Source organism: Nyctereutes procyonoides, unplaced genomic scaffold (genome assembly GCF_905146905.1).
Source record: "Nyctereutes procyonoides isolate TBG_1078 unplaced genomic scaffold, NYPRO_anot_genome, whole genome shotgun sequence".
Classification (NCBI taxonomy): Eukaryota; Metazoa; Chordata; class Mammalia; order Carnivora; family Canidae; genus Nyctereutes; species Nyctereutes procyonoides.
In genome coordinates, this window is record NW_026575025.1 from 9,146,023 (window position 1) to 9,161,686 (window position 15,664).

The 15,664-nt window shown below is 58.3% G+C and overlaps 2 protein-coding genes across 2 annotated transcripts; both read left to right on the plus strand.

The window, feature by feature from the left end:
* Positions 1-859: 859 nt before the first annotated feature.
* LOC129502882 (aldehyde dehydrogenase family 3 member B2-like) lies at positions 860-2,884 on the plus strand. The gene is given in 5 exon segments (XM_055314745.1): positions 860-1,246; positions 1,611-1,777; positions 2,310-2,409; positions 2,701-2,718; positions 2,721-2,884. Coding segments are annotated over 5 exon segments (810 nt in total). The 5' UTR covers positions 860-885.
* Positions 2,885-3,603: 719 nt separating this feature from the next.
* ACY3 (aminoacylase 3) lies at positions 3,604-14,192 on the plus strand. Its single transcript, XM_055315150.1, is given in 12 exon segments — positions 3,604-3,635; positions 6,155-6,243; positions 6,246-6,306; positions 7,167-7,388; positions 7,630-7,726; positions 7,834-7,883; positions 7,885-7,937; positions 8,108-8,181; positions 8,184-8,237; positions 10,334-10,514; positions 13,395-13,599; positions 14,138-14,192. Coding segments are annotated over 12 exon segments (1,173 nt in total).
* Positions 14,193-15,664: the final 1,472 nt, after the last annotated feature.

Genomic DNA, 15,664 nt, shown 5'->3' on the forward strand with positions numbered 1-15,664 from the left:
GTCTGACAACATCAAGTGTTGGAAAGGATATGAGACAAGGGGAACTTTCATACAATGTTTTGGGAAATTTCAATTAGTCAATCTCTCTGGAGGCAACATGCAGGCCATGTGTAGCAATACCTGGGAAGGTTGAAGATGCACTTACCACCTACACATCTTACACCCAGATACACACCCAAGAGAAACACCAAGAGACACAAAAACACCTGTGTTTAGACCTCAAGGTCTGTGAGGACTGGCCAGGTCTGCTAGGGTCACTTACATGGCCCAGGCCCAACCAAAGCCTGGCCTGGTAAACAGCCAGGGACTTCTTGTCTGCAAACCCTGGGTCCTTACCCCCTGCAGTGGGCAGGCAAGGATGCAGCTTGGATGAGAAGCAGCTGGCCAGCTCCAACCTCTCTGGGCACACCCCCACTCAGCTCTGCTTCCTCATTTGTTGGGCAACAGTGGGACTGGGCCTGGGGATCTGGTCATGGACAAGCAGAGTCTGAGGTTGTCCTCGGGCACTCCAGGTGTGCACAGTGAGGACACACCTGTCCTGCCTTGCAGAGCTGCTTTGCCGTGGTGCTGGGAGGGCCCCAGGAGACCCGGCAGCTGCTAGAACACAAGTTTGACTACATCTTCTTCCCTGGTGAGGGTGGTGGCCTCAACCAGTGTCCTGGGGGGGAAGGCTCTGGAGGGAGAGGTGATGGCCAGCAGCGGGGGGCATTCCAGATGCTCAGCCCCTGGGCCTTGAGAGAGGAATGCTGGGGCAGCAGGGCCTAGGGCAGGTCCCAGCAGACAAGTTACAATGGGACAGAGGAGGTGGCTGCCTGGACCATCTGGTTGAGCATGTGGGGGTCAACTCCCACATTCCCAGGGAGCCCCCGAGTGGGCAGGATCGTCATGGCCGCCGCCGCCAAGCACCTGACGCCCGTCACGCTGGAGCTGGGGGGCAAGAACCCCTGCTACGTGGACGACGACTGCGACCCCCAGACCGTGGCCAACCGCGTGGCCTGGTTCCGCTACTTCAACTGCGGCCAGACGTGCGTGGCCCCCGACTACGTCCTGTGCAGCCCCCACATGCAGGAGCGGCTGCTGCCCGCCCTGCAGAGCGCCATCACCCGCTTCTACGGCGAGGACCCGCGGGGCTCCCCGAGCCTGGGCCGCGTCGTCAGCGACAAGCACTTCCGGCGGCTGCGGGGCCTGCTGGGCTGCGGCCGCGTGGCCATCGGCGGCCAGAGCGATGAGGGCGAGCGCTACATCGGTGAGCGGGCCGCCCTGCCCCGCCCTGCCCCCCCCTGCCCCGCCCGGGCCGCGCCCTGCCCCCGCCCTGGCCGCGCCCTGCCCCCCCCCCCCCGCTCTGCCCCCGCCCTGCCACGCCCGGGCCACGCCCTGCCCCCCCTCTGCCCCGCCCGCGCCGCACCCTGCCCCCGCCCTGTCCCCCCTCTGCCCCCCCCCCGCCCCGCCCCGCCCGGCCCCGCCCTGCCCCCGCCCGCGCCGCGCCCCTCGGACCCACTCCCCGGGGCTGGCGCCACCCCCCGCGCCCCAGGACCCGAGAGCCCCGCGCCGCCTCCCCAGGAGGCCCCGAGCCCCGGCCCGGCCCGAACCCTGTTCCCCTGTGCCCGCAGCCCCCACGGTGCTGGTGGACGTGCAGGAGACGGAGCCGGTGATGCAGGAGGAGATCTTCGGCCCCATCCTGCCCATCGTGAACGTGAGGAGCCTGGACGAGGCCATCGACTTCATCAACCGCCGGGAGAAGCCCCTGGCCCTGTACGCCTTCTCCAGGAGCAGCCAGGTGGGGCGCGGGCAGGGCTGGACGAGAAAGGGGCTGAACACGGGGCAGACTGTTGGCCTTGCCCGTCACAGCCCACTGGGAAGGTTAGGGCAGCGTCACCTGGACACGGTTCCCTGAGTAAGCGCTCCTGGTGGATGGGGGGCCGGCCAGCCATCTGCCCTGGCCGGGGCAGCTTCCACCAAGAGGTGAGGTGCCTTTTGCTGCCCAGAGAGCCCCGTCTTCCTAAACCACGCAAAAGCTCTGTGTGGGCAAGCAGAGGCCCTGGAGGGAGGTGGGGGCAGAGCAGAGCTGGGACCTGACAGGCAGAGCCAGGCTGGCCACAGTGGGGCCTGTGCGCCATCGCAGGCACTGGCTGCCCTCAGTGCCACTTCTGGCAGTCACGGTCTCCCCTCCATGTGCAGTGTTCACGGGGACACAGCTCAGTAGAGGATGGGAACAGGGAGGTCCCTCTGCCCCCTGTGCAATGGTCGGAGGCCCAAGCCCTCTTCCTTTGATGAAGAGCCTGCCACCTGGCCTCTTCTACCTCCCCCAGGTAGTGACCCAGATGCTCAATCAGACCAGCAGCGGCATTTTCGGAGGCAACCAGGGCTTCATTCACCTGACTCTGTCGACCTTGCCGCTGGGGGTCGTTGGTGAGACCTGCCCTCCTCTAGAGCCCCCGCCCCCACCCCCACCCCCAACCCCAAGCCTGGGGTTGGTACTCCCATTCTGGGAGGGCCCAGTTTTCCCTTGACTCTTTGTTCTACCTTGATCCAGGCCCTGGACTTCTCAAAGCCTCGGTTTTCTTATCTGCAAAATGACTCTTTGAGTGGCTTGGCTTTCCCAGAGCTCCCTGCCAGCTGTGGGCTCCTGCTGAGGCAGTGGGCTGCTGCTACGGCTGGGTGGGCTGCTGGCCTTCGGCCCTCACCTCCGTGCCTGCACAGGTAACAGTGGCATAGGAAGATACATGGCAAGTTCTCCTTCGACACCTTCTCCCACCACCGTGCCAACCTGCTCTCCTCATCGGGCCTGGAGAAGTTCAACAAACTCCACTACCCGCCCTACACTGCCCACAGCCAGAAGCTGATAACCTGGGTCTTGGGCTCCCACAGGTGCTCCCTTCTGTGAGCTCCCTGGGCACCTCCAACGCCCTACCCCACCACCCCTCTCTCTTGATACTTCACAAGTGTTCAGTGGTCCCTGAAAGGTAGGTGTCCTGTCCAGGAGTGCAAAGATCCTATTCTTGAGGCTTTGTCTCAACAGTTCCCTGGCTAGTCAGGACCTCTGGGCCTCTGATCCAGCAGTTTTCAGAGCCAAAGTCCTCTCTGCAGCCTCCCGACAGATTCACTGACCCTCTGCTTGGATGTGTCTGGTGATGGAGCTCTTACGGTTAGAAAGGACTCACTTGTATCAGATCTACAATTAGGCTCCCAGGATACAGGGCCATTTCTTTTCCTTTTTTAATAGCAAGAGAGGGGATGGGAAGCCAGGGTGGGGAAGCAGTCCATGGGTGGGAGCTGCTGGAGAGGGGACCCAAGATCGAGCTATGGCCAAAACCTCAGTGCGGCCGCCACTGCCACCTCCAATTCCCTGGCCTGGGTTGCTTCCAAGAGGATCCCCAAAATGCAAAGTGGCTTCTAACACCTCTGTTCACACCTGGTTTGGGGAGCTGGTGTGAATGACCTTTGACCTAAAGTGATCTGATTTTAAGCCTGGATCTGGCTAATTGCTAATGTCGCCCTGACATGTATCACTGGCAAGGAACCTGATCCCTTGGGAGGGTGGAATCAATAGGAAGGAGTGCAAGGGTTGGTTAGACATGTCTGCCATGGGCACATGAGGGGGTCATGCACATTCTGGACATGTTTGTCATCTTCCCGTAGACTCCCAGAAGGAGGTCACGGTGGACAGAGTCTAAGTCTAGCCACTTCATCTGACATATGGAGATACTGAGGTCTAGAGACAGGGCAGGGCTGAACTGAGTGTATACAGGAAAGCAGGGCAGAGCTGAATGATGTGGGGGGGAGTGTTCTGAGAAATATGGAGCTGGGGGATCAGTAATCAGAACATATTAGACCACTACTCTCCCTAGTCCTCATCCTGAGAGCTCACTTCTAACCCTACTCTTAATTCTTGGGACTGAGTCCTGCATCGGGCTCCTGCGGGGAACCTGCTTCTCCCTCTGCCTGTCTCTCTCTCTCTTTCTCTCTCTCTCTATGTGTGTGTCTCTCATGAGTAAATAAATAAGATCTTAAAAAAAAAAAAAACAGTTTTTGTTACATGAGGTTTACAAAGCATGGAGCAGTTCGTCTGTTTCCTTGACAACCGGCATAACATTCTCCCTTCATCTTCCTCCCTTTCTCAGAGACCCACCTCTTAGCGTCTCAGGCAGGCGCTGTCACACATAGTGACCCCGATCTTCCTTGGGGGCAGCTTGCAGCCTTCCAGCCTTGCAGGTGGCACCCTGAGCTCTCCCTCCCAGCCCATCCACTGGCCTGAAGCCGGCCAAACAGTGGACACCTCACAACCTCAGCAATTCCAACGACCTCACTGGAGCCGCAGCCTCTGGCCGGGCACTGAACTTACATATGCGGCTTGTCGCAGGCAGCAGCAAGATGAGTGGATCCCCTCGCTGCCTGCCAAATCTTCCAAGTTTATATAGAAAAAGGGCATAACTGAGCAGTCGGGTAGAGTGTGCAGGTCTGAGCCTTCAGGAGCAGGAAAGGCAGGTCAAATCCACATTCCAAGGACGGAGGAGGGGGTGAGGAGCCTCCAAGTGCCTGGGGCCAGTGCATGGTTCAACTGGCAGTGCTGTTTTTCCATGACCTTCCTCAAGAATGAGTAGATGAGACAATGGGTGGATGGAAGGGCAAGTGAGTGGCAGGGTGAATGGATGGATGAGATGATGGTCAGTTGAGTGAACTGATGGGTGGGTAGGTGACCCAGGTAGAAGCTGAGTATCCAATGGGCCTGGGTCTAAGAGATGCCTTCCCTCCCCAGCCCTGCCCAGGAAAGTCATCTGAGACCTGGACAGAGAAGGAAGTCAGCGAGATGGAGAAGCATCACAGGGTCTCCGAGCCACGAGTCATGGGGGCCGGTGAGCAGAGAACAGAAGAGATCGCTCACTGAAGACTCGGGGGATTTTGCTGCCCTCACCAACCAGTCTTATTCCCTTATTCGCCCTCTCGGCCATTTGGTTGCTGTGGTTCAGATAGGGCACAAAGTCTCCAAGGGAAATGTGGCTCCGGGGGACCCCCGTGGGGAGAGCAGTCCCAGAATGCAACTCTGGTGGCCTCTAACTGGTGGAGCCGCGTCTCATGGTTGCATCCTATCTGCAAGAGCCTGCTGGGAGCTTTCCACTTCTAGCTTGGGAAGGCCCTCAGGAGAGGCCATAAGATGCGACAAGCATTCCCTGTTGCCTCCACCCTGCCTGGTTCCAGCCTGTTCCCCCCTCTCGGGCATGGCTGAGCAGGCCCAGTCCCGGACACGGGGTCATCCAAAGACGGAACAAAACTTTGTCCTTCTTTTTATGATCCAGTAACGCAGAACTGTTCAGAGAAGCTTGAACTCCTTCAGTCCTTGGCTCAGCTGCTCGCTCTGCCCCCACACCCTCCCTCTACCCCTGCCCTGTCCCCACCTCCCCTTAGGCGTTGCCTCTCCCACCCTCTTGCAGCAGCTCCCCCTTCTAGAGAGCTGGGTTCATAAGTCTCCACTTCACCTCAGTACCAGGTGCTCCGGGCCTGTCCCTCCCCTTCTCTGGGCCTCCGTTCCCTTCTCTTCTACAATGGGGTTCCCACTCCCCTCTTAGAAGTGGTGTGAGGGTTTAATGGGACCACGTGTGTCTGAGGTCCAGGGGCCCCCATTCTGGGACACAGTGGAACCCAGACTCCCTCGGAAGTTGTACCAGCACTGGGGACCAAGGTCCCCTGGGCACACAAGTCCCAGAGCTTCCCAGGGCTCTGTCACAACCTTGGGGGTGTGATGGAAGCCTCTCCTTGTTAGCTGCCCAGAGTCCTGTCGCCCCAAGGCTTACATGTGGACCCCTACCTCAGGACACCAGGCCAGCGGGAGGGAAGGGGGCAGCGTGGTCCTGGGGTGATGGAGGAACTCTGGGCCTCAGTTTCCCCAGCTGTAGTGAAGCAGTGGGACTCATTACCCCTCACAATGCCTCTGCCCTTGGCCATGCCTAGATCTGCTGTGCTTAAGTGTCTTCCCAGCCCGTGTGACTGTGCCTTTTTCTCCTTCACTCCTCATATCTGCCCAGGCTGGGAGAGAGCCTCATTCCCATTCCACAGGCAGGAGCCAAAGCCCTGGAAGAGAAGGCACTGGATCAGCTTGTCAGGGATGGGTGTCAGAGCTTCCCAGGGCTGGGGATCCCCCCTGCTTCCTGGGACTCAGAGGTGTGACCCAGCACAGGCTGCTAGCCCTGGGGGAGCTCAAGAGACTTGGCTTCTCCACCGGGCCTGTGCTGGCGAACCCGGTGGCCACACTGCCTGCCTCTGATACATGGGCCGTGACCTCAGCTGTACCTTCACCAGCACCTTCCTCACGTGGACGGTCCTCACCACTGGGGAGCCCTGCCTACCGGGCTGGCCCAGCTCCTCAGCCTGGCACTGAAGTCCCCATCTCAGATGGTCCCCTTCAGCCCCCAGGTTCCACCCTCTACCTGAGATGCTCATTCTTCCCTTTCCAGTTCAGAGAGATCCACACTAATGTTACCTCTTCGAGGAAGCCCATTCTGACCTCCTGAGTTCCGCACACCCAAGGTTTGCCTCAGATCAACCCACAGGCTGTATTTGCCTGTCTTGTGCCCCAACTACTGTTCACACCATCCTCCAGTAGATATTTGCTGAACCCCATCTCTGAGCCAGACTTTGTCCAGCTCAGGTGAAGAAATGGGGGTTATAAGCCCAAGGAGTTATCCCCAGCCTACTGGGGGAGACAGAGGAAGAACCCAGGAACCACAACCTAGGAAACTAAATGTAGGGGTGGAGGCAACATGAAGCATCTAATGTGACCAAAGGGTAGGCAGGGAAGGCTTCCTGGAGGAGATGGTATCTCAGCCAAGCTCCAAAGGGTGAGTAGAAGTTAACTAGATGAAGAGAGAAGAGATTCCAGGGAAGGGCCCAGCATGTGCAAAGGCCTGGAAGTGTGGCTGGAGTGAGAGCTGATGAGGTGGGTGAGCAGGCAGGTAGGGCTGGGCTGAGGGTTTGGACTTGACAGGGCCAGAGGGGAGCCAGCGAGGGGCCTAAGCAGGCACAAAAGAAGAGCCCTTGAGGGAGCTGCTCTGTCTCTCCTGCAGGGTCTCGGAGGCTTCACTCCTGCGGGCAGCGTGAGGCTCTCCTCCCATTAAACCCCTGATCACTAACTGAGACTGAGAGACAGTGATACCCCATTCCTGCTGCTGCAGTGCCAGGGCCAACCCAGATGACCCATACAAGGTGACAAGGGCCTGAGAGCCGAGCCAGCTACTGGGGCCCAAGGCCTCAGGCAGGGCGATCAACTTTGCCCTTGATCCACACACCACTGCGGCCAGCATGGGCACCTGTCTCATCACAGAAGCTGTCCACAAGGTCTCTGCCATGCACCTGTGCCACTACCTTCTGGTGGCCCTGCCCCCTCAGAGGACAAAGTGAGGGATGGGGGTAGGGGGCATCCAGTGCCTCCTCAGCTTGGTTTCCCTTCCCTGGGCTCCCTTCGCTGGGGGCCTGCCACCTGTAGATGCTTCAAGCCCTCTGGTCCCTTCCTTCCCCGCTTTTGCCAGAGGGTGGAGAAAGCTGGGCTGTGGTGGGTGGTGCCCCGGTGCTCCCTCCATGCCCTCCCCAAGCCTCCCAAGGTGGCCTGGGGATCTGCACACCTCTGTTGCCCCTCAGTGGCAGGACCCCTGCCCAGTCTTTCTGTACCAGCTGCCAGGGGAGAAGAGTTACACCCAAGGAAGTAATGGGTGGGCTGGGACCTCAGGATAACTGGGTGAGGGGGCAGGGCCTAGAAGGGCGAGGCCAGATGATGGGCAAGGTCAGGGCCTGGGGGTCAGAGCCCTCCTCTCTGGGACACCCTCCTGAGCCCTCCCCTCCCAGTCCCCAGCCCTGGAGCTGGGACCCCAGCCTCAGGGCCTGCTGCAGGCAGACCATGAAGACCCTGGTCGCCTAAGTCCTGGAATTTATTGAGCTCTTCAATCAGGGTGAGACTGTTGGGATTTGGGGAGAAACTGAAGCCTAGAGAGGCGAAGGCCAGGCCCAGGGGCTAGGGAGCCAGGTTCACGTTTGGGCTGAGACCACCCACCAGCCCTGGGTGGCCCCCACAGCCCTTTCTGTCCTGGGCCTGGAGGGAGGGACAGACACACACACCCAGTCTTGGGCACAAGCATGGCCTTTCCTGCTTTTGAGATGGAAGCAAACAGAACCGTGGGCAGCGTGGACTTCGCATGCGCACCGAGTCTGGAGACCTGGCAGGCACTGCGCATCCTCAGCTGCCGGGGTCTGTGCTGTGGTGGGGAGACTCCTGGGTCACAGCTTGGGTATCAGAGGAAACTGAGCCCCAGGAGGGACCCCAGGTGCCTCCCACAGGGTCATTGGGATCAGAACACGCCCTGCCCCTACTGCCTCCCAGGAAGCCCACAACCAGCCTGGCCCTCGGGCCACAGGGATCTGCACAGTGCCTGCAGCGGCCGGGGTGGGGGGGTCCCCCAAAGCCTGGATGAGCCTCCCGGAGGCCGCAGAAGGCGGAGGGCGAGGCTGTGGGGCGGCCACCGCCCAGTTCACCTGCTTGGAGGCACAAATACAGAACCCTCTCTGTTTCCCAATTAATTCCTCGAGCGTCCTTCTGCAGGTTAGGGAATCTAGCAAGTCCTTCTGCAGACCTCCCGTCCCGAATGTTGCGGGGATCTGACAATCCTGCCGCGACCCCCGCAGGGAGGAGGAGATGGGGCAGAGCGCGCCGCCCACCGGCTCTGCCTGCCACCCGTGAGGTCGCTGTAGGGCAAGGTGCAAGCTCCCCGCCCCTGGGGCCCTTGTGTCCTGCAGTGTCCAGGCGGCAGGGCTGCCACGCTGGGGGCCCAGCCCTAGCTTCTTTAGTAACTGTTTCCCCAACTGGCCTTGGGGGGCGGGAGAGGCCTGGGGGCGGGCACATACTCTGTTGGCACCAGTCCTCCCCAGGCCGCCACAGAGACCTGCCCCTGAGCCCCGTGGGGAGCCACGAGCCCTCCTTCAAAGGAGTCCTTGTGGGCCAGCGGGGTCCTCTCCAGCCAGTGGGAACCCCCTCAGTATCACAGATGACCAAATGTAATACCTCTGCAAGGGTGGGTCTCTGTCCCAGGGGCCTCCACCTCCTTCTTCCACTGCCCCGTCCATCCCTGCAGGGGACAGCCGCCCACCCGCTCCTCAGGCCAGCCGAGCCCCCAGCCGTGGGAATGGCCTGGCCTGGGGGTGACCCAGCAAGCTGACCCGGCATGTGCTGAGGGCACAGCAGAGCTAGGCACAAAAGAGAAAGAAATATTGCAAAGAATTTGACATTTCAAAAATTGTTCAAAGAACCAAGTTAACAATTGTAGGAAAAATCAGAACTTGGATTTTTTTTGCTCTTATTACAGCTTTGTGTTTTATTTTGAGGTGTTCTCTTACTTGTAACAGCGTTGTGATGGGCTGGGCACCATCTTTTCAGTGCTTAGGGCTGGGGCTATCTTCCTGGAAGATGCTAAGCCGTGGCAATTATTGTGAGTGATTTCTTCCACAATAATTTATTTTTATTATTTATTTTTAAAGATTTTTAAAATTTATTTATTCATGTGAGACACAGAGAGAGAGGCAGAGACATAGGAAGAGGGAGAAGCAGGCTCCAGGCAGGGAGCTGGATGTGGGACTCGATCCCAGGACTCTGGGATCACACCCTGAGCCTAAGGCAGATGCTTAACCACTGAGCCACTCAGGCGCCCCAATTTTTATTTTTTATTTATTTGAGAGTGAGAGAGAGCACAAGTGGGTGGGGCAGAGGGAGAGAAACTCAAGCCCGTTCCATGTTGAGGGCGGAGCCTGATGTGGGGCTCCATCTCAAGGCCCTGAGATCATGAGCCCAAACCAGGAGCTGGCCACTTAACCAACTGCACCACCCAAGTGCCTCTGATTTCTCCCACAATTTAAAACGATGATAAACTTTTATATTATATTTACTATGTGTCAGACACTTAGTTGTTTAATTGAAACCTCAGGGTGATAGGAGAAGATATTATAGTTCCAATTTTACAGACAAGGAAGCTGAGGAACGGAGAGGTTAAGTGACTTGCCCAAGGTCACATAGCTAGCAAGGATTTGAACCCAGGCTTTACTATCTATGCCCTTAACGCTAGGCTACACTTCCGCAATGGCAACTGTCATTCTAAGGCAACTTGCGTCTCCATTTCTAAACACAGAGCCAGTTGGCATCTCAGCAGACAGCGTGTGGCATCAACTGAGGAAGTAGAGCAGTGACTGGGCAAGGCCATAAGTGAGAGGCTCCTTGGGCAGTGCCTGCTGGGGTCACACACCCCCAGTGGTCAGGGCAGAGGTGGGCCCCAGCAACCTTGGTCTGCGGCTCTCTTCCCAGGCCCAAGACTCCCAGCCGCTGCTGCCCGGGATGCCCATCTTCCAGATGTTCAGTGATGAAGATGTGCTCTCTGAGGGGGAGTCCACTGTGTACCCCGTGTTCATCAATGAGGCCGCCTACTATGAGAACGGCATGGCTGTCATCCAGATTGAGAAGCTCCCACTCTGTGCCTGCCCTGCCGGTGCTGGCCCTCACCCCCACCTCAGGGCCCTAACCCCCACCCAGATCCACCCAGCCTCAGCTCTCCCATCCGAACAATGTGTCCTGAGTCACAGTCCTGAGTCCAGGGGCCCCCTTTGCCACCCACTATAATACCATGTTTCTTGCTATGCCCCATACCTCCGTGCCTCAGTTTCTCTATAAAATGGAAGATATGTGGGGTTAATGATTCATATCCTCTGTCCTGCATGGTCCTTCTGTGACCTCAGCATCTGGGGCAGGTCTACCCCAGGGTGGTTCCAGGGGGAGGATCCCACTTGTAGAAAAACTGTGCTGGAGACAATAGAGCCCACCGCCCCCCCCACCAACCCCCCAGGGCCAGAGAGTCAGTCTGAGAGGGCAGAAGCATGTGCCCATGTGTATGCACACATGTGTGGGTGACCATGCGTGTGCCTGCCTGGGTGTTGTGTGTGTGTGACCTTTAGCAAGTCACACACATGCGTTCCAAGAGCTTCAGTACCTTGGGGGTCCTTCTGGGGGGATCTCTATGTGGCTGGGCACACAGCCCAGACGTGCATTTCCAATGTGCAATGTGCCCATGAGGGCTCAGGGGGAGTCAGGGCTGGGGAAGGGGTGGGATAGCCCATCCAGGGGTAGGGGAAGTCCGACCAGGGAGGCTGGAACTACTCAGCACCCCAGGAGGAAGCAGGCACAAGGTCTGCTGCTGGGGTCTCCTCAGTCCTGATCCAGGCACTCTTCAGGGCGTCCACGCAGGCCAAACGGCACAACTTGACAGCTTCCACAGCAACCTGAGCCTCACAGGGTGTCTGGGGGGCCCAGAGCTCCGTGCATGGGTGGTATCACTCCCCAACCCCTCTGCACCCCTGCCTGGCCCATCCATCTCCCTGCGGCCACAGCTGCCATGTGGCCTCCTGCTATTGAGCAGCGAGATGAGAAGGTGTGAAGGATACGGGGACACCAGGGACAGGCTGGCAGGCAAGATGGATGAGGGGGCAGGGGGGCCAGCAGGCGCCTCCGGCAGGAAGGACAGGCCAGCCAGAGAGGAGGTTGTGCAGAGGGGCGCGCCTGTGTGCATGGTGTATGTGCAAGAGAGAGCATGTATATCCATGCACACAGGAGCTTGTGCATGCGTGCACACGAGAGATTATGGGCATCAGGTCTAGAGCTCATCTGTGTGCATGTGGGTCGGCATGTCAGCGTGCTCAAATACTGTGAGGGGGTGTTTCCCATCACACAAATCAGAGCTGCATGCAAGCACGTACACACACACACATACAACACACAACACACACACACACAACACACACACACACACACACACACACAATCAGTAGCCTCCAGAACCCCGGGCCAGCCCACTCCTGGGAGCCTTGGCTGAGGGGGTGCCCCCCCAGGATTGGTGTGAATCTCCCAAGCCCCTCCACCATCTCTCCCCTCTCCCACTGGCCCCACCGTGGATCCTGGGACAGTGCGGCATGGCTGGCCACACCCCACTGGGTGGCCCCTGAATGCTGTTGGGACCCTCACAAGCACAGAGAACTGCACCCCCCACCCCGATCTTGCCCCAGAGCAAACTCCAAAACTGGGCATGGCTCTGCACCAGGGGTCCACCCACCTCTCCCAGCTCAGCAGGCAGGGATCTGGGGTGTAGGAGACCAAGGCAGGGGCATCCCTAAGCTGAAGGGAGGAGAGGTCTACCCCCTGGCATGAGGCTCCAGAGGGAGCTGGGGTGTCATCGTGGAAAAAGCAGCCCCTCTGACCATTGGTCCCTCCACGCCCACTCCCAAGTATGGGCCTCTGCCTGCCCCACGTCCCCAGTGGAGATGTGCTGGGGGGCTGTTTCGCCTGCCTTGGGGACCCAAGTCAAGTATGCAGAGCACAGCTGAGGTGCTGTCGCCTAGTGCTGCCCTGGGGGCTGGAATACCCACTCCCAGAGAGGGCTAGCTTGGGGTCTAGCCTGATAACCCTCCCTGGGCCATATGGCAGGGATGAAATGGCCAAACAGCATTATCAATTGATAGCAACCAGTTTGGGGGTAGCCCCGCCCCTCTTGCCTTCCTGACCTGTGTGTCAGTGTGTCCCCTAATGGCCAGCCCAGACAAGCAGGGGCAGCCTGGAGAAGGTGCCTGGTCAGGCTGGATAGAGCACACAGACCTTGGGCAGAGCAGACACCTGCCCCGGTGACCCCTGACCTGGGCCGGGCTCCCACCCTGTGGGGACTACGCAGGCACTGTCAGGATAGAAACAGCTCACCACTGTCCATCCCAGATAGGAGAGAGTATGCACTTACTACAGTTGGGGAAACCGAGGCACAAAGACTGTCAGGAATCCAGCAGCATTGCACAGCTCATGAGTCAGAGCATGGGCAAGCCCCAGCTTCCTGCCTCCCAGTCCAGGGGCTCCACTGCTGGTGCTGCCCCCTTGTGTTTGCTGCCCCAGTTTCCTGGCCACGCCATACCAGCAGCCCCAGGTCAGGGATGGGGTCCCAGTGAGAGGGCACCACCTCTGCCATCCAGCCCTCAAGCTCCTGTGGCTCCCGAGGCCTCCCCAGCTGCCCCCAGGCCCTTTAGGCACCGAGCCCCTCCTGTCACAAGGCCTGGGCCCCAGCAGGTCCTCAAGATGGGCCCCCACCCTGCGTCTGGGTCCATTGATTGGGAGGGCTGGGGGTCTCCGAGCTGGGGAACAGAGGGAGCTGGGAGAGAGGGCCGGGAGGGGGAGAGGAGGCTTTGCAACGTCAGAGCCTTCTTCCCACCTGCCCTCCTCCCACACAGCACACGCCTGGAGCTGGACAAGCCCAGCCAGCAGCCTCGTGCAGTCCATTCTGAGTGGGGCTTGGACAAGGGGCCCTGCATACCCCCAGAACCGGGGGCCCCCTCCGCAGAGACCCGGTGCCTGGCTCCGGTGGAGAAGTGGGACCTGAGTGATCGCTCGGAGGGAAGGACAGTCCTGCAGAACGGAGCTGTGCCGCTGATTGGGCCGGGACACCAGGAGGGGCTGACCATCCTCCCAGCGGGCAGGGCCCCCTTGGGTGGCAGCGGCAGCCGGCCCTCCTCCGGGAACCAACGTCCAGGCTGTCCCCATGGCAGGTATGGTGCAGGCAGCCAAGGTGATCCGGTGGCTGGGCTCAGGCTCCAGGGTGAATGGGGCAGGGCAGGGACCGGGTGTGGGGACCAAAGAAACCCCGCTAGGCCCGGGTTCTAGGCAGGAGGATGGGGCAGGGGCTCCCCACATTGAGTCTCAGATCCCACCAGGGCAGGGTTGATGGGCTCACCCGGGTACAAATATGGGGGGTACTGACAGGTGGGGTAATGAGTCATTTCTGGAAAGGGACAGCCTTCTTAGGCATGGATGACCCTGAGCCTGTCCCCTCCCCTCTCTGGGCCTTACCCATTGAGTATCGAGGTGGGGGGCCAGACAAGAAACCTCTAACTTCCCCTTCAAACCTGACTCCATGCTTGTGGGAAATTGTCAAATCCTGACCCCAAGGGAAGGGACAGGCCCTTCCTGGGTTCCCGAGTGCACTCAGGGGTAGCATGTTGACCTAGAGGGGCAGGGGATGGGTGACCAGCCTGCAAAGGCCCCAGGCCCAGGGAAGCCATGAGCCTCTCCCTTGGGGACCCACAGGATCCTGGAGCTGGCGCTAGCTACGTGGATGGTGGATCTGCAACAGGGCAGCTGAACAATGGGCCTGTCTGATGGCCTGGTCCGGGTGGTGGGGGCCATCAACCCATCCTCCTTTCATGCCCTTCTGGGGGACGCACACCTAGTGTGGCCCATCCCCTCTCAGAGAGACCCACCCACTCCCAGACTGCCGAACTCCTGGGGGCTTTAGTGAGGTGTCACCTTTCATTTGTGGTCCTCAGGGCTGCTAAATATGGGGCCACGAGCCCTGAGCCCCACACTCAGATGAGGCACCTACGGTGTGCCAGCCCTGGCCAGGCGCTGTCCAACTGTTAGCTCATGACACGTATACCACCCCAGGAATCTCTTTCCACCCATCTGTCTGTCCATCCATCCAACACCAAAATCCACATCTGCCCAGGGGATCTCAGTTTTACCAGGCTCTAGGCCCTTTGGGGGCTGCTACAGACTAATAGTCTGTTTTTCAGGATTTTTTTTTCTGGTTTTAATTTTTATATTGTGTTAAAAGGTACAGAACATAAAAATTTCCATTTTAGCCATTTTTTAAGTGGACATTCTGATGGCATTAAGTACATTCACACTGCTGTGCACTCATCACCTCCATCTACCTCTAGAACTTTTGCATCTTGCAAAACTGCAACTCTGTCCGCATTCAACGCTCACTCTCCCTCCCGTGGTCTCCGCCCCTGGCAACCACCATGCTACTCCTGGTGGATGGATCTGAGGATTCTAGGGACCTCTTATAAATGGAATCACACAGGATTTGTCCTTTTGTGTCTATCTGGCTTATTTCACTTGGCATAACGTCCTCAAGGTCCATGCATGCTGTAGCATACTGCAGAATGTCCTTCCTTTTTAAGGAGGAATAATATTCCATTGTCTGGATAGACCATACTATGCTCATCCATTCTTTCATCAGCGGACACTTGAGGTGCCTCCACCTTCTGGCTATTGGGATTAATGCTGCTGTGAACACTCATGTACACATATCCGTTAGGGTCCTTGATCCCAGAAATGGAATTGCTGGATCATACAGTCATTTTATGTTCCAGCAGCCGCACCTTTTTACATGTGGCCAGCAATGCACAGGGCTCCAACTTCTCCACGTCCACACCAACACTTGTTTTTGTTTTGTTGTTCCTTTTTGTTTTGTTTTTGGTAATAACCATCCTTACAGACGTAAAGTAGTATCTCATTGTAGTTAAGTTGTTTTTTTTTTAAGAGTAGAAGGTGGCAAAACTTTTGGCTAAGGCTTGTGCCAGGATTGTACATTAAGAAAATGGCATTTTGGGGACAATTGGGTGGTTCAGTGGTTGAGCATCTGCCTTTGGCTCAGGTCGTGATCCTGGGGGCCTAGGATAGAGTCCTGCATCCGGTTCTCTGCAGGGAGCCTGCTTCTCCCTCTGTGCATGTCTCTGCCTCTCTCTATGTGTCTCTCATGAGTAAATAAAATCATTTTTTTTAAATGGCATTTTTAGGAAAAAGTGAGGAGGCCAGAGCAGAAAGACA